Genomic DNA, 19,359 nt, shown 5'->3' with positions numbered 1-19,359 from the left:
CACTTTGCGTTGTCTTCATCCCCCTCCTCTTTTGGACTGTAATACAAATTCATGTACAGGCGGATAAACTGGGTGGAGTAACAACTCAGAGTCCAATTGCAAAATAAAGGCTTAATGTCACCGCATCTGTGACGTCCCTGGAACATCTTCCTCTCTGTCTCTCTGTTTATCAGCTCTCTTCGTTCACTGCCTTCCTGGAATGACTGCTAAAGATAAAACCCAGCACAGTAGTGTTCATTTTATATTTACATACATATACAGTTTCACAGGATGAATCTTAAGCTTAATGAAGCATCTCAGTTCCTACATTACACAGTTGGGTCACCACCATCAGACGTTAAACCAGCCTTTGAACCTTGCAGAGAGCAGTGGATCAGTGCAGCCAAAAACGCCTGCAGTGGCTGATGAGAAATTTCTTGATTCAAGGACTGAATATCATCAAGTGCACACAGGCTTCTTCAGTGCACACTATGACAAATGCCCTTATGTAAAATAATCAACAATGTGGTATGCATACAGACAGTAGCTTGTTATGGAATAGATTATTTCTTATGGCCAAAATGCAAATTACATCAACCAAATGAACCCACATGAAAAGTGGTGGTTTGCCTATAATGTAGGGATTTTAATGTTTACATGCTTTAAAAAATTTTTTTTTAACTTATTACTACAAGATGTTACATTTTACTAATCGGTGTATTAAGTAGCCTAGTAAAGTGCTTAAGTTTTGAAAGACAAATTCAGTGTTTAAAGTTTATTCAACTATTTAACATGAAAAAAGTTATCATGTTAGTTCACTTTAAAATGAAAATTCTGTCATCCTTTACTCACCCTCAAGTTGTTTCAAACCTGTATGCATTTCTTTCTTCAGCTGAACACAAGGGAAGATATTTTGAAGAATGTCAGTAACCAAACAGTTAACTAGAGCCATTGACTCCAGTATTTTTTTTTTTCCTAATATGGAAGTCAATGGTTCCAGTTAACTGTTTGGTTACTGACATTCTTCAAAATATCTTCCCTTGTGTTCAGCTGAAGAAAGAAATTCATACAGGTTTGAAACAACTTGCGGGTGAGTAAAGGATGACAGAATTTTCATTTTAAAGTGAACTATCCCTTTAAGGTTTCTCTCTCTTTTTATTTTTTTTACAGTGTGGTGGTTTGAACATTGTACAGATTTTAATGTGTAGCTATTTTTTTATGTAGGATAATTCTTTAGCTACTTATTATGCTATTACAAACAATAAATCAGTGATTTTATTAATCATTCCCATTTTCTCTTTTTTTTGGTGAAACCCCAAAATATCGAAAATACTTGTTTTTTTTATTTAGATTTTTGGATATTTTAGTTATCTGCATATTGTAATTATTCAATTATTACATCATTTATTTCATTGTGTTTTATTAATTGTCCTGATTATTGTTGAAAATCTAGAAGGCTAGTAAAAGGAATTTTACTCAAAAGCTGTGCCAACCGTCAGCGTGTTCTTCACTCGTGGTGCGTCACCAGTAGAGGTCGCGATTACTCTGTAGTGTCGGGCAGGCTACTGTACATTTTGTTAAGACTGGTTTTGGGCGAATGGAACTTCGTAAAAATTATCCATTAACACGTAAACCACGTCATTAAATTGTCCTTTTTCCATATATAGGCTAGGTGTTACGTGTTTTCTTTTTTGTTTTGTAACATTTTTACAGGTTATATTCTGTCTAAACAATAATGTGCCAGTTATACACAAATATCATGCATTGTGTTAAATAATGCACACATTTCAAATATATATATAGAAATCCATAATATAGCCTACATATTTTGCATTGCAGCAACTTCCGGTAGTTTTCTTTGAGAATGTTTTATTTTCACTGGAAGCTCTGCCTTGGCTCTTATCCCGGTATCTCGCAATATTTTAGCTGTTTCCTTTCTTTTGTCACTTTTCAAGTCAGCTCATTGAGTTGTCAGTTTTGAGGCTCCTCCTCGCAGTCGTATGATCGGTGCAGCGTTACGTCAATCTTCATGTAGCCTGCGCTCTGATTAGGTGGGGGCGTGCCCGTGCCCGTAGTGGGCGTGGTTTACAGCTGTCAGTCCCGCTGGAGTAAAGCCGTGCAGTTTACAGCGCGAGTGGACAAGTGGAGACAATTGGATGAAACACGGATTCGATAGTAGGAAAAACTGTCTAGAGAACTAAAGGATACAATTGAAACGTTTCACATGGGGAGTTAAAGAACAACATGACGTGTATGCGTTACACTATGTTACTGTTCCCAGTTTTGGAGTTATTGTTGTTTGGATACACAGCTGGTTTGTCGCGTGCTGTAACGTTACGTCGCTTGAGCGATGAGAACGCGTCTCCAGGCGCGAGACTACCGCGTGCTGTGTTGGACCAGACGTTGGAGGCGACCACCATCCCAAACCACTTACAGGAGGACGACAGAGACTTCAGGTTTTCACCTTTCACCCCCACAATGACCATCACAACCGAGGATTTGAAAACCACTGGTGAAACTAACCAACTATGGCTGACCACCACAGCAGCGCTTCTGACCAAAACAATGAGCCCAACCTCCAAAAGCAGTAAAGTCAAAGAAAACTCCACATTCTCCACACCACCAAACATTACAGTAAAACCTACTTATTCCTCTCCAATTACTGGCACAAAAAACACAACACCACCTGCAGTGGATACTGCAAAGAGTTCATGGACAGAGAAAAGCACCTTAAAGCCTCTTGTGACCACTGAGAAAGGTATGTTCGGTTCTCATTCCGTTCATTTTCACTGAAACGATGTGATGACGAGTATGCGAGTTTGTAAAATGTAAGTTTTCCAAATGTGCTTTCAATTTGGAGTGTGTTCCAACACCAGATACCAAAAAAACAGGCCCTCGTGTCCTTGAATTTCTTTCCCAGCCTCTGCGAAACAGAGGGGTTTGCAAGAGGTTTACACCTGCATATGCTGTTCTGTGCTACATTCATTATTTTATCTTTGTTGCAGCATTCTGATAGAATTTCACACTGTTTCTTCTAGTCACGGGTTCACATAGTGCAGTTTCAAACGGAAAGAGTTGTTGTTCACTGCTTCCAGAGGATCAGTTACAACAAACCTTTGTTTAGAGACACTCCTTTGTCTCAGTTCCTCTGTTGGTTTTGTGTATTATTCAGCTGTATCATAAAAAATGAATTGACAGATAATGACTTTCCACAACCCTTCAGTAGCCTACTTTACAGCTGTGAATCTGAAGGACATTCGAGATCAGGCCAGTTGTGCAGAGACAACCTTCTTAATTGCTTTAATGTGATTAATTACCATCTGACTGCCAAAAGAGGAAAATAGTCATAAATCTTAAACCTTCCACTCGTTTATCTTGAGTTCATGATGGCAAGCTAGCTTTGAGAATAGGGATGATTAATTTTCATTAAGGTCATATCCAGTGTATTAGCACCTTTATGTCTGCTTTAAAAGAATGACACATTTATTTGTCTTATTCATAATCGTTCATCTTGACATGGAAAAAAGGAATAGAAATTCATCTTTTTGGTGTCATTAAATTCTCTCAGTTCGGACTTGGACAAGTTCAGTGACAGAAGTGGGATGAAATGCAGTTAAAAGTGAACCATCCAAATGAGGTATAATTAAAGGTTCAGACGTATGCGATCCGCAGCCCCTCTGGACTTCACTGGAAGTGACTGTACAAGAAGACAGGTGTTTGAGGTTACAGTTAATAAAAACCATCTCATTCTATGTAGCAGCCCAAAGGCGACCAGCTCTGTGTCTGTTTGAGATTTGTTTCTGGATTTTAGCCCTTTGTTGTTTACTGCAGGTCTTAAAGCGCTTCCACAGAAAAGCGGATGTGTCACATTAAAGCCACTGGATTCAGCAGCTTAGTATACATATGAAGAGAAAACGAGAGTCATCATATTTCAAGGCTTTTTGTGCCATTGTTTTTCTTCTTTTTTTATTTAATTTATTTTTGCCTTGAAACATTTGTTGTTATTATCTTATTTATGAGTGGGGAGAAGTTTTAAAAAGTTAAAATGTTTGTTCCTATAGTGTGGTAAGTTTAGTGCCCTTGTTTCCCCAGACATCGATGATATAATTTTTAGGGTAAGAGGTGACCCAGATAGCACCTTATTAGAAAGTTTAATGAGCATGATATTCAGTACCTGATTAAGACATTGTGACTAGTGAAATGGTGAAATTAACTGTGGTGTGAAGTCCAAGTATGGTAATAATATGCAGAATTTGTCTTCTTCATTTAACCCAAGTTAGTGCACACATTAGGATTAGAGTAGTCAACACACACAGGGCACAACAGCCATTTTTGTTGTGGCGCCTATAGGGAGCGATTGGGGGTCAGGTGCTTTGCTCAAGGACACCTCAGTCATTTTTTGCCGTATTGAGAATCAAACCCGTAGCCAGACTCTCAAACCATTAGGCCACGACTGCCTCTGGGTTTAAGTAAATGTTTTGTTGTGATAATTGCATAAGAACATCCCTGGGATTATGTTCTGGCAACTGTTCTTTTTGATATAAAGTTTGTTCATGTTTAATATTAGCAGTGGGGAACCTTAAAACATTCACCTCATTCTGTCATAAAATGATTTCAGACTGAGACTCAAATAACACCTACACAAGTATATATAAATGCAGTCCATTTACAAGTTATTGTGTATTGTGCAGCTGTGGTTGCCAGAAATTTACCGGAAAAAATACGCTAGAAACGTTTGAGGTTTTACCGATTTAACTTAAATTTACAGTAAACATTTTTTTAAATTAAATTATATAATACTAATTTACCAACTTGTTGAAGTAGTACTACTAATGTCTGTTCTCTACCTTTGTAATACACTGACAACCACCAAATACATTGGTGATGAAAGTAACAGGATGAATCAAAGCTCATCAAAGCTTTTCCAAATCCTGGGGCCATCCTTAAAAATATTCTTGTTTGCCGTAACCCGACCGACCCTGTCGATTTAGGGCCGACTCATTTTATTTTTTTTCCTTTTAGTCCGACCGACTTGCCGGTTGTAAATTTGCTTTAATACCGACCAATTTATTTTTTTACTCTTCAAACAACTAATACAAAAGTAATAAAATAATATGAATTATATTTTAGTAAGTATTATAAATATATAAATTGCCTGGGCCTACATACAAATGAAGGCTACGTTCTTTCTTTTATAGAAAAACCCGTGACGTCATATATATGGTTAACGGATTTCACATGGCCTGTGCGTTTGTTTCGGCTCATACTCTCATTCACTGTAACGTTAGCCCTGTCGGAGATTTCGCCGCATTTTGTGATAGGAGTCAGGACCATGGACACGTTACACACACCAGGCAAGTGCACTGCAGAGGGGAGGGCTTTGGGGGTTTGAGCCCCTGCCCTTTTTGAAAATGAATCAAAAGTGCCCCTCTCAACATTTATCATTACTATATTGCGGCTAATAAAACAGAATTTGAATTATAATTAATATAACAACATGTACAAAACAGTAACAAATGGCGGGAAAACCTTTTATCTTGTCTCTGTCAGTCTGAAATGTCGTTGTCATAACGCGTTGCTATGGGTAGCGTGTGTTTTGCTCGACTGCGCGTGGTGGGAGCGGCGGCACTGGTTGTAACTTGAAAAATAATAATTTATGTGGTTCTGTCAATGGATACACGTGCTTGCTCCTCAGTGATAGGCTACACTACAACAGCGATAATAAAAGAAAAACGTGGGCAAAACGGTCTATCTTTGTAAACTGTGTTCAATGCATGTGAGTGCTGCCGTATGACCAGTCATTTTCACCATCATCACTCAGTATATTCGGCAGAAGACGCGAATGAGAACTCTCTGCAGTGAGAGAAGATCTGTCTCTGCGCCCGTCCAAAAGCGCGCGCACGTCTCACAGCGCGCAAATATTGAGTTATTTCAAGTCTTGCGCTTGAACGGACAAACTCACACAAAAAGTTAGTCAACATGTCGATCTTGATGAGTATCTAAATTAGAACATTTTCAAAGGGTGCCATGACTGAAAAAAGGTTGGGAAACACTGATTTAGTGAACGGCTGTGGCTCAACGGCAGGAAAAACAATCCAAACAATCACGATTTTTAAACCTTTTTCACCATTAATGTTAATCAAAGCTAATATTCTAAATGTAGGCTGTCAAGAAGGAGGAAAGAGGGGCAGTGTCTCTCCAAAAAAAACTGAGAGACAATACATAATATTACAAAAATAATATAACGTCTGAAAAAAATGGTCTGCCATTGTCTACGATGTTTGTTTACTGTAATATTTACCAGAAAAGAGTTGGTTATAGCTACTTAATTAATTGAATTCATAAAAACAACTTTTTGTTTTTTATATATTTAAATGCACTAGTCTATATCACCAGATGCGTTGGTCTGGCAACAAGTGCAAGCCACTTCAGAGACACAGATAGTTGCGTGTTCTGAGTTAACACAATCGAGCGTAAAAATACAAAACATATCATGGGAAAATCCTAAAACGGGAAGACAGTGGGAAAAGAGCTAAAATATGTGAGAAACTCGGAAAAAAAGGGAGGGTTGACAGCTTTGAGTCAATGACAGCTAGCTGGTGGTTAGAACCTTTTCTTAAAGTATGCACCTGAAATTTATGCAATAAACATGTTTTTGACAAATATTTCAATTTGTTTGTGGTCTATATAGCCTGCAATTAGCCTATGCGCCCGAAGGCACGGCTTGAAGACCCAGTCAGTGATGTCACGATATGCCAATTTGTTTAAATTCATACCTACGTAATCACCATCACCAAAAATGTACTTTTTTTTTTTTGTATTAAAATTTGGGGAAAAAATATAGACCTACCTACCGACCCTCTTTTTTTTTTTTTTTTTTTTTTTTTTTTTTTTTTTTTTTTTTAACTGTTACTGCAAACCAAAATATTTTTAAGGATGGCCTGAGAATGTTTTAATGGGGTGGGATTTTTTTTTTTGGCACCTCACAATCTGATTCCGATACTTGGAGTCACGGTCCAATTCCAAAGTGATTCGTGATCTACTTTATTTTCTTATGAATTAATTTGATTCTTAATCTTAAAATGTTTTTATTATTATTATTATTATTATTATTATTATTATTTAGTTGCATTTGTAATCATAGGTACTTTTTAAATAATTATTAGTAAAAAAAAAAACAAATTCATATAATTGTATGACAATTAAATTCATACAATTATATGAAAGCAAGTATTTTCAAGATTTACTAAAATGCACTTTACTGGCAGATTTCAGTATTAAACAGTGCTTATAAAATTGACACTTGTTTTATGTTTAGGCCTATTTAACAAGTGCAGGACTAGCCTTTAAACACAATCTTTAATTTGTCCTTTCCCACCTTAACTGACTCATGTAATCTTGTTTTTATTGCAATGCAATCAAGAAAAATATTTCTCAGTGATACTTTATGATGTGGTGGTCTTAGATTGGGTACTCTTTGATGTACACAAACTGAAAACCGCAAGAGCACATTTCATAAACATTCAAAAGAAATGCAAACAGTGCACTAAAATGCCTTGAGGAGATGAGGCTGGTTTAATTCTGAACTGTGGCAAACCTGATGGCTGTTTTCTGTTTGGGAAACAAATGCCAACAAATCTTTTGTTAAAGCCCCACTTGGCTACTTTTGCTCTCGGGGTCCCCCTACAGTTTGGAAAAAATAATGTCCTCAACTACTGTCGTAAGCTCTGTAATCCTACAACAGGGGATGCCATCGCGCGTGCATTTGTTGACATGACAACCCTGATAGCCCTGAACTAGTGATGCGCGGGTCGTCTCATAACCCGCGGACCCCGTATGTCTATTTAATGGTCGCAGGGCGTGTTGTAAAAATATATACAGTGGTGCGGTGCGGGCAAAATAACTTAATAAAAGCGTCCCGCGGGTCGGTGCAGCAATAACAGTTCCCCTGAAAACTGCAAGAGGAGTTCTTCTGGCGTCGCGTGTGAAATGTCTTCATCCCAGGTAACGTTACAGTCAGTGGCATATGTTTCAGCATGTCATATGAATATAATTTCATGGGTTTTGTTTTTTTCAAACGCCAAATAATCACGATACTCACGTTTACAAGCCAGCGTCATTATAGTAGTCTATTGGTTACCGTTTTACAGTATCTATATGATACTTCAGTTCAATGTTTGAGTGGTAGCTCACCGTAACAAGCAGGACAGCATCGGTCGGGCGCGCCTCCTTCAGCTCACGCCGACGAGCAAACGCTGGTCACATGCTGATTCTCGTCCTGCTTTTAATCCCATCATTTTTTCATTTCCTCTTATTGCTTTCCTCCAACAAAACCTTTTCTTTCTTATTTGTCTCTGCTGCTTCGGACATGACTATATTATCCGATGAACAAAGTTGGGCTCGCACGTCCGAATGTAAGGAAGTGTGTGTGTTGGTGGAAGTGACGTATATGCCGTAAAGCAGTCGAATTTTGTAGTTCTTTTCTTTTTCTCGGGTTACTACCCGAAACCCGAAGTTTAAAAGTACGATTAAAAACGATACAGACCCCATCAGGCTATGGCAGACGTGTCATTCAACCTATTGTAAGTCGATTTATCATCACAAGAGTCTTAAAAAATATATTATGAAGGTTGAAAAGTTACCTAGTGCTGCTTTAATGGGAATACACTCCACACCACGGTACCTGTGGTAGATCTCATATTGTGCTGTACGTGTCAGCAGCATGTGGCTTATTAAACCACATTTCAGACAAGGACAGTGAAAGTCATTTCATAAATCCCCAGGTCTGCAGGAGACACACAGGCAGTTTTTCAGCTTCTGCGCTGTCCTTGCTCAGCAGTTTCATCACCAAAGTAACATGAGCTCAAACAAATGAATACCCGTACACACATTATGGACCTTTAAGTCTTCAACGTTGTTACTGTCCCTTACAGTACAGCTTTTGTAAGACCTGCTGTAGATGTGCTTCATTTTCAAGACAAATGCTGTGTTTTAATGCTGTGCTTTGAGCTTCCTTTGGACATTAAAATAATTGAATAGAACAAGCTAGTGTTTGTTTGCTTGGGTTTGGCTGTATAAGTCTATTGACTTTAAAATTCAAACAGTTTGTTTGATGTCTCATATGCCAAACTAATACTATCCTACTTACATTAATTATAATGCTAGAGTATCGTTAATCAAGTCACCTTTATTCATATAGAACTTTATATAATACAGATTTTCAAAGCAGCGTTACAGTGATAAACAGAAAAATAGTGACCAATGACGCAAACAGACATCAACTCTGCTGTATTGTGATCGTAATGGTGGTCTAAAGCTACTTTTCTTTGAATATGCAAATGAGCTGTATGAGCAAATTAATTTAGTTTTCTAATGTGCCGTGTAGCACATTGATTTGCGCCATTTGTGAATTCCCATCTGGGAGTTTTATAAAAGCACTGCTCTGCTATTGCTTAGACTGCCGTTCTTAATAGAGTTCAGGGTCTACAAATACCCTAAATCCAGTTCTTTTGTGAGGAGTAGACACTCCAGACTCAGCACAGATTTATTTTTCCGGCTGATTAGAAAATCTCAGGAGTCCTAGAGCCGCAATACACAGATAACTGCCCTTCTGCCTGTGTTTGATAGCCAAGCTCTACTGTCCTCTCTCTCAACCATTTAAAAGTCAAATTCATAATGAATTTAAAATGTACTGGCATGGAAGTCAGTCTGTTTTCGGGTATGTCAAGAAAACCCCACTGCTAAAACACAAAGCATACAAAGTATATCATATTATGTCCCAGACTCCCAGTATGCCATGTATTAAAAATACATTAGTACACAGCCTTTGCCATGACACACTAGGCACACACTAAGCTTGCTGCTAATTCAGTGTTGTCGGTGTTACCAGTGTTCAGACTCAACACCGGTTACATCACTTGCACACCGTAGCACCGCCCCTACCGTTGTTCAGATTTTTTTTAATAGTTTATTTTTTTATTATTTATTTTTATTTTTAAAACAGGAAAAGATTAAGGACAATCGGGCCTGGCTCAGTATACAACTGATTTTCAGCAGGTTCCTGCTCTGCAGAACATAACAACCACATTCACAACAAAGCTCATACACTTGACATCTTAAGACAACAACAGACACACATTACCAAGATATGGGCGACAGGGGGGCTATAGAACCATCTCAATGATCACAGATATACCTCTCCATTAAATATTGAGCAAATGTTTTTTTAAATAGTCTTCTTGATGTGATAGTCCTGATGTGCTGTGGGATCTCATTCCAGATTTTAGTTAGCACAAGAAAAAAAGATCTCTGTCCATAACAATTTTTAAAAGCCGGTAAAGGCAATAATCCATTTGTAAAAGATCTCGTAGTGTAATAAAATTATTTAGTTCAGTTAGAGAACAGACAATACCAATAAAACTGAAAGTGTCTGCTTAATAATACATGATACGAAAAAGTGTCGCTGTCACAGCACAAACGCAGCAGGAGTCAGATCTCATTTATCAGAGAGTGAGGAGCAGACAGACAAGATGGTCGCAGAAGATTTGGTTTTTGATTTTTCAAAATGAAATGTAAAACTGCATATTCATGAGTTTGTCATTGTACTGTGTTGTTGTTGTGTTTTTAAGAATAGGCTAATGAACCCACAATTCAAGCAACCCGCCCTCGAATTGGCGCCAAGTCAAAACTAAAACTAAAACGTGCTCGGCCTCACATGTTGCATTTACGTACAAACTGTCATTCACGGTGTGTGTGCTCTGGTGCGTTTTCAGTTCATGGAAGCTTAACTTTCATAGGAATTCATTGAAACCACTCACTTTGCTTCCCTCTGTTATTCATGCCCAAAATGTGTTACTTTCGGTTAGATAGAATTAGTGATTTAAAAGCCCAGTCGGTGATACCAGTATTACTGGGGTTGTCACACATCGATTAACCGGTGAGAGAATTTCCTTACAGTCACGTCACTAGCGCACACCTGTCTATATAAGGTCCCACAGTAAACAGTGCATGTCAGAGCACAAACCAAGCCATGAAGTCCAAGAAATTGTCTGTAGACCTCAGAGACAGGATTGTTTCAAGGCAATCTGGGGAAGGGTACAGAAAAAATTCTGCAGCATTGAAGGTCCCAATGAGTGGCCCAGTGGCCTCCATCATCCAAAAATGGAAAAAGTTTGGAACCACCATGACTCTTCATAGAGCTGGCCTCCTGGCCAAACTAAGTGATCATGGAAAATAGCCTTGACCAAGGTGACCAAGAACATGATTGTCTTTATTGATTCTCAATTCTCTATTCTCTATTGAGTGAAGATAACCTTCCAGAAGACCAACCCAGCACTTCATCAATCAGGCCAGTATGGTAGTGTGTTCAGATATAAGCCAGTAAAAGACATTTAGTAAAAGGCACATGACAGCTCACCTGAAGTTTGCCAAAAGCACCTGAAGGAATCTCAAACCATAAGAAACAATATTCTCTGGTCTGATGAAATAAAACACTTTTTTGCCTTAATGGAAAACATCATGTCTGGAGAAAGCCACGCACCACTCATCACCGGGACAATACCATTCCTACAATGAAGCATGGTGGTGGCAGAATCATGCTATGGGGTTGTTATTCAGTGGCAAGAACTGGGAGACTAGCCAGTATCAAGGGAATGATGAATGCTCCAGAGCGCTCTGGACCTCAGTCTGAGGCAAAGGTTCATATTCTAACAGAACAATGACCCCAAGCACACAGCCAAGATAACAAAGGATTGGCTATGGGACAACTCTGTGAATGTCCGTGAGTAGCCCAGACTTGAACCTGATTGAACATCTAAAATGGCTGTGCACCAATGCTCCCCATCCAACCTGATGGAGATTGAGAGGTCCTGCCAAGAGGAATGGGGTAAACTGCCCAAAATAGGTGTGCCAAACTTGTAGCACAATAACATACAAAGACTTGGACTGTAATTGGTGCCAAAGGTACTTGAACAAAGTATTGAGTAAAGGCTGCGTATACATGTGAATGCGCTAGGAGTACTTTGGATGCACTGTACCAATCAGTTGAATATCTAAAAGTGCACATATAGATATTGCTCCACTGTTTATCTCTGCCTCACACTCTGTTCGCCAGTACACTAGAGTGCTCTGATGAAAATAAAGAGTGTCAGTTTGTGGACTGAGCATGCAACAAAAAGCAGGAGCAAGAATATCAGCACACGCTTAACTCTATGCATTTACATTTTTCACAATGTGTGGGTGTCTTTGAGACTAAACTGATACCACACCCAGGTGTTTAGATAATCCACTTCTTCAGAAAATTAATTTTAGGACAGGTTTATACTTGTTTGTCAAGTAGGAAGGATAGTCAAGTCAGTTCAGCTTTTATCTGACAGCCTTGCTTACAGGATCAAAAGGATGACATTTGGAACTACAATTAATTTGGTTACAAGCTTGGAATTTACCACTAAGCCACACATATTTTATTGATTTGTTTAATTTGATTTGATAGTGGTTATAATAATTCTTAGCCTTGCTAATTCAACACACATCATTTGACACACATCTATCATTTACTACGCCTGTTTTGTGGTCTTCGCTTATATGTTTCTCCTGTCATTAGGCAAGTTTATTAGCTTTCTAATTGAGCATTACAGCTATGTTTTCACTATAAATGTAACTAAATAACAGTGCTCAAGTATTCTGCTTCTCTCAGCGGTACAACCGGATTTTTCATATGGGTGGCAATGCAGGGTGACAGCGGCCCCATCACCCATGACACCATGCTGCTCACCCCTGAGGGTCAGTATGTCATCCCACGGGCCTGTGTCAGGCCACGGTTATATAAGTGACCAGTAAATTTCTTACATAACAACAGCAAAGCTACTGAATCTAATCATAGGCATTTGCCCAAACATGTTATGACCTGCAGGGATGTCACAAACAAGGGATACCTTTTTGAAAACTATGCATCGATGACAAATATGGTTAATGTTTGCTTCTCATCAAATGTTTTAGCAGACTCCTACAATAAGGTTCAAGCCATGTAGTAATGATACAATCTAGGCTCATTGTAACATGCCTGTACCTAAATTTTTACAAAGTCCAAAAAGTACATACTGTATATGTAAATAGTAATAATAATAATAATAAAAAACAATAATAAAACAATTTACTACAGTTTCCAGCTGAAATTAACTTTAGAGACTATAAAATTCCAACTACTTTGATTCCTTTCCACACAAATTATGATTATGGCACAATACTATGGTTGCTTGCACAAATACATTTTTATCTCACGTTTGCTTTTGTTAACACTATCAGTTTGATTTAGTTTAGGTTTATTATTTTTAAATGCCATAGAGCATTAATCTTTTAGTGCCACTCACTATAGATTTGTCTGAAGTGTCAAGTTACATCCAAAAGGTGATTTACTATAAAATGTATCAGTCCCAGTTATTCTGTGATCATTTAAATGTTTAAGGATACTCTGGTTGAAAAGACCACACAGCTAGAAGTTTTCATACCAATACGTAACAGCTCTCTCTGGATCAGTGGCAGTGTGAATTATCGCATGGGTTTTTAAATTGTGCAGCTCTACCACTCACCTGACATTTAATTTCTGACCTTCCGCAATTTATTCAGCAGCAACCGATGTAATAAAACATTGGCAGATGTTCATCTGTTTTGGTTAAAACTGAATGTGCATTTCTGTTATGACATATCTTTGAAAGTGTCACGAAACATGCAAGAAGTTATATAAGATATGGCCATAGACAGGGTTGAATGCAAAAAAATATATATTTTTAGAGAACTGCTCAACATTTATTTTATATTGTGCATGTATCATTATCATTTTCCCCTTTCTTATTTTTGATTTCTTAGTCTTTTTCAAGTACTGGGCACAATGTGTGAATTAGCACAGCTGATAGCTTAATTGACCATCTTCATTCATGAGTCTTTAGCTGCTTTCTCTGACAACCTTCATTTTACAGTCTGGAGCCGACCTACACTCTTGCCATGATTGACCCAATATTTTATTATGAGGGATGAGTACAAAAATAAGAATGTCCGGGAATGTGACAAAGGTGAATTTAGGTCAATGCTCTCAGCCCTGAAAGATATGTAGCTGTTAAATGAAAGCTTTAATCCTTATTCAAATAGAACAAAGCTGTGACCTTTACATGTTTGTGTAAAGAAAGCTGATACCTCATTGTCAGGTCTCTCCAGCTGACATCATTTTCTTGCATTTTCTATATATACTCTCTATAAGGAGGATCACCTTGCCAATGTCACAAACACTCTAGTCTTGTCACAAGTCTAGTCTCAGCATGTTTATGATTGAATAAAAAAAAGAAAAAAAGAAGAAGGGCTTACGTCCTTGCATCCATAAGACCATCACATTCACTAAACTACTGTAAGACACTAAGATTTTTCTAAGATTTTTTTTTTGTGTGTGTTTTTGAAATGTCTCTCTTGAACACCAGGGCTGCTTTTATTTTGATTAGGTTGTGAAATATTACAATTTAAAATCCCAGTTTCCTATTTCAAATTTCTTATTATAATCAGTTAAATAGTTGTTCTGCTTAATGTTTTTGTGGAAATGTATTTTAAATAGAAATCATTTGTAACAATGTAAAAGTTTTTACTGTCACTATTACTTCATTGCATCCTTAATGCATCATGTATGAAAACACATAATACTAACCCCTAACTTTAGACTGCTGGTGTATCTGTATTTCTATTAAATGATGCATGCTCTCTTGGGACTGTGAGAAGTAGGCTAGGAGTGAGTCTTGTAAGACAATACATGAAAGATTAGATGGATACTTCTAATTGTTCCATTAAGAGACAAGTCAAATGTTTTCTTTTTTTACTTTGTCTGGCATAGCTCTCCTATTGTGTAATCTGCAAGGTCACCTCTGATTCAGATCATATTGCCCCCAGTCAGCTATGGGAACTGTACACGCTGAGAGCTTCTCCTAAATATATCACAGCGCTCCATTTCTCTCACTGCATCAGTGCACATGTGTATGTTTTTTTTTTGTGTGTGTTCACACTCGCAGGTCCATTGGGAGGTCACTGTAAAACAATGGCACACTGCAGGAATGGCCCCCTCTGGATTCATGCATGCAGTTGCAATATGTTAAAGACGAAAGAAAAAAAAGAAAAGAAGAAAAGGAGTATTTTCTGATTCTAGTACCCAGCAGATGTCTTTTCTTATGAAACATGATTTCAACCCATCAAAATGTGGTTCTTTAGATTTTTTTTTACATTTTGCCAGGTAGACAGTACTAAGAGATCCTAAAACGAATATTTCATCCTTCATTTTTTCCTTACTCTGCCTTTTCCTCTCATACACATCTCACTGAAACTATCATCGCAAATTACAGCCACTGTGCTTTTCCTCTGGGAGATAGCACCTGCTCCCTTTTTACCTAGAAAAAAAAAAACACAGACGCACTATTTGAACACTGCATGTATGCGATGTAGTTTCTTGTCAGATAAGCTCTGGGTTGCTACACAGCACGCTAATATTGCAGCACAGTCAGTTAAAGGGTGCATTAATAACGAACTCTCTTTGTTCTGCTCAGTTTTTCTGGGTGCAAATAATACAGCTGACAGCCTCTCTGTGACCTCTGTAATATTGCTGATCATATTAGCTGTGTAAGGTTACTGCTGCTGTAGGTGCTAGAGGCTTTTTGAATTACTGAGCAGGCTGTTTTTATAACAAAAAACTGTTTACAGAGGTGTTGACGTGCACAGGAGGGAACAGTTTGTACTGCGAACTGATAACAGGATGGGCCAGGCTCAAATCCTACAAAACATTCCTTGAAGGCAGTAGCCAAATACAGGGTGTTTTTTTCATCAAGCTGGTGTACAGCATGTTTTCAGAGCCCAGAGGTTCAGTGCACCCCTGGAGGTACAGTCGCCCCACTGCGCCCCACATGCACTTTCCATATAATTTCCATTAGTTGCTTGCATCATAATTTTGTGGTTTTGCTCATACAGAGAAATTTCAGCAGCATATTTTCTGCCCTTGTGCTATTCCCCTGCTGTGACTGCACTGGAAAGTGGCAACCTGTGGCTTTGAATAAATTCACACTTTTGCTGTGACATGCTCTGATGAAATAAAAAAGCCTTACCATGACCACTTACTGATTGAATCTCTCTGAAAGTCATACTGCAAGCATTATTGAACATTATATGTTGGCCCTTCATGGACTCTACAGTGTCAAGCAATTCACAGAGTTGCTAATAATAGCAACAATATATATATAATATCTTACATCTTACATTGTGGTTTTAACAAGTGCTCACTTTTTTTTTAAAAACTACATTGACAACAATCTCTCTTCTCTCCTCTGTCGCACACAGGACCTCAGTGCAATTGTAGTGCTGAGGGTTCAGAGGACCCAAATACCTGTGACTCTGTCACGGGTCAGTGTGTGTGCATACCTACATACACAGGTCTACATTGCGATGAATGTGAGAATGGATATTTCACCAACGGTACCAGCAGCTGCCAGGCCTGTGACTGTGACTCCTATGGAGCCGTAAGCCAACTCTGCAATAGGTGAGTATCTGCTCTTCTCACACTAATTACATCACCTTCTATGGATATCATGATCAATTGATGGAAAAATTCCTCAAGCTCTCTGCAGCAGAATGGTTTTGATTTATCAGGGCTGCGTGTTCCCTCTTCCCAGCCTTAGAACTTGTTTTTTAAATGTCACATGCAATATGAAACTCTATTAGTCAAATAGAGCATGTTGGAAAAACGTACCTGATCTGAACTTGTAGCATCTGTGTAATGATATTAAGCAGTTTTGTATCTTTGTTTTGTGGTAGTATTTAATGAATCATTTCCTGTTTCTGTCTGATTCTGCTTCATAGTCTAAAGCTGTTCTGTATGGCTCATGTTTGACCTTAATTTGACATCTGCATAAATGCAGTTAGCAGACATGGAGAGATTGCTCTCTGCACTGCAGTGGAGTTGCTGCTGGATTTTCCCCACCCTTCCACTTTGTCAGATTCCTGCCAAACTGCTGCAATCGTGTAATTTATTGTATCACCGTAGCAGAGTCACCTGTCAACCCTTTGTGATTTTTGCCAGTGAGCCTCTTGATGATATCAGTCTCTGCGTAACCTTGCCTGAGAACATTCCCTGCGTGTATCCTTGTCTGCATGTGGGTCCCAGAATCGTGGGGGTCTCATATCTTGTCATTGACTGTCATTTTCTACACCTGTTGTTCGTATTCCACTGCGGGAATACAGAAAGCTAATATTGTCATAGCAAGCCACTACAGATTCTTAGAAATGTGACACCTTTTAATGCACAACATTACACATAATCACTTTACATAAACAACAGGCCATGTAATAGAATATTTATGTAAATATTTTTATAATGTCCAGTATGTCCGTTTTATTTACGTAGATAGCAATATGACACTTCTTCACATTGGACATCATTTTGGAGCAGTTTTACAGAAAAAAAGTTTATCCATCTCTATCGTGATGCTTTTGTACAACAATAACCAAGAAGTTAATATTAAATATAATATCTTATACAAATTGCAAGTATATAGAAATTTAATGCATGTAAAAATCAAGAGAACATTATATATCTCAAAGCGTCCACAGTGAGCTTCATCTTGGCTGATCTCCACTTTAAAGAAACACACATTAATGTCTTCTTGGGTATCTGTGTGTGTGCATGTAGTGTTACTTGTATGTTGACAGTGGCTCTCTATGCAGAAATATCTGTATGTGAAAAGATCTGTGTGTGTAAAGCAGACATGAGAGTGCAGGGGTAAAGTTAGTGACTCCACACGCTGAGTAATTATAGCTTCCCCTCTGCAGACGGCTGCAGTTGGAAACGGAATAGCCGCAATCGTGTGAGAGTCAACCATCCGCCTGTGTTTGATTTGGAGCGGGCTCAAAGACTGCAGCCCCCCTCTGCTCCCCCTGACATGGAGAAAGGCATCATAATTCACAGCATTCACGCTCTCTCTCAGAACACTGGCTGTAGATAGCTTCCATTACAGTACCCAGTCCGTCATTCATAAAGTCCTGCTGAACTCGTCGTGTTTGAGGGTTAGAAATATGCTGTCTAAATTAAGACGAGAAAATTGCAGATACATCTAATTTAGTTTGTATTCTGTATTTAAGACATTATGTGATATTTGGAAATTAGACTCTGCAACTCTTGCTAGTTAGCTAGCATTGTGTGTGTGTGTGTGTGTGTGTGTGTGTGTGTGTGTGTGTGTGTGTGTGGTGTGTGTGCGCGCGTGTCATTTGCTACATAGTGATTAATGAGACCAGGCTTGGTAGTACATTGCCACACTTAGTCACAGATCACAACATCTATCAGAATACAGAATAAAGAGTGGCAGGTCATTAACCCATGGTGCTAGATATGTATATTTCATGCTGTAGGATTTTATGCTACAGACATACAAGACAATGGCCTTAAATAGGAGCATTAGCAGCTTTAGCCACTTTTCCACTGTCAGGCCAGTGCGAACCAGGGCTTTCAACGGGCCTGCTGGTCTAATAGCCTCGGACCTGTAGCACCAAGAACCAAATCACGCTATGTTTCCACAGTTGGGCCAGAAGCTGCCTTAGACTGGGTTGCCTTACTGAAACCTGGCTGCAACAAGCCTCTCTGGAACAACATCACACAAACCCATAATTTTACCAACAAATGGAAGATTTATCAGAAAACTAACCAGAAAGAAATCACTGGAATCTAGTTAGAGCAAAACAAACATGATTAAAAACAGTCCTCGATGATTTTTCTCATTTACTTAAAGCCCAAGCATTTTAAAAGCAGTTTCACACAGTTTTACAATAATAAGTGATACATTGATCATAAAGAATTAATTTGTGTCAAGATTGCACATTAGTCCTAGCCTAGAAATGTAGATGCACCCTAGCGGCGGCAGCAAATCTAATTTGCAGCCAGTGTCGTCTAGCAAATCTCCATGGACTTGCGAGCTGGAAAAAAACAAACTCTGGTTAGGCCAATCACATTGTGTATAGAGTCGGTGGGCGGGCTTAGGACAATGACGGCAGAGTTGCGCTTGCGTGCTACTTGTAAACAAAGAAGCTGGCAAACAGCGTTTTTTTCTAACCGGCTTTTGGCCGCGACTCTGGAAGACTCTGAGTTCAGCTTTTCTTTGAGAAAAGAACAAAGAATGGCATTGAAATCATTCTTAAGAAGGGAAGATGTGTTCGGAGTTTTGCCGACTGGATATGGCGAAAGTTTAATCTATCGACTAGCTCCGTTTCACGTTGCTCTGGTTGGTTGTAGCGCTATCCTTTTGTGTGCAGAGGGAGTTTGAAAGACAACCGTTTATCCCGCCCCTCGGATTGAGCCCTGTCAATAGTGACTTT

General features: G+C 38.6%; 1 protein-coding gene across 1 annotated transcript in view; it reads left to right on the top strand.

Annotated features, from left to right (window-relative positions):
- Positions 1–2,076: 2,076 nt before the first annotated feature.
- Positions 2,077–19,359, top strand: part of si:dkey-220k22.1 (multiple epidermal growth factor-like domains protein 9) — a 99,704-nt gene continuing 82,421 nt past the window's right edge. The window contains exons 1-2 of the mRNA XM_067438783.1: positions 2,077–2,737; positions 16,336–16,534. Of these exons, the coding sequence (XP_067294884.1) occupies positions 2,224–2,737; positions 16,336–16,534 (713 nt within the window). The 5' untranslated portion in view covers positions 2,077–2,223. The remainder of the gene's footprint in view (positions 2,738–16,335; positions 16,535–19,359) is intronic.

Source organism: Pseudorasbora parva, chromosome 3 (genome assembly GCF_024679245.1).
Source record: "Pseudorasbora parva isolate DD20220531a chromosome 3, ASM2467924v1, whole genome shotgun sequence".
NCBI lineage: Eukaryota > Metazoa > Chordata > Actinopteri > Cypriniformes > Gobionidae > Pseudorasbora > Pseudorasbora parva.
This window is presented reverse-complemented; position numbering and strand designations above follow the sequence as displayed.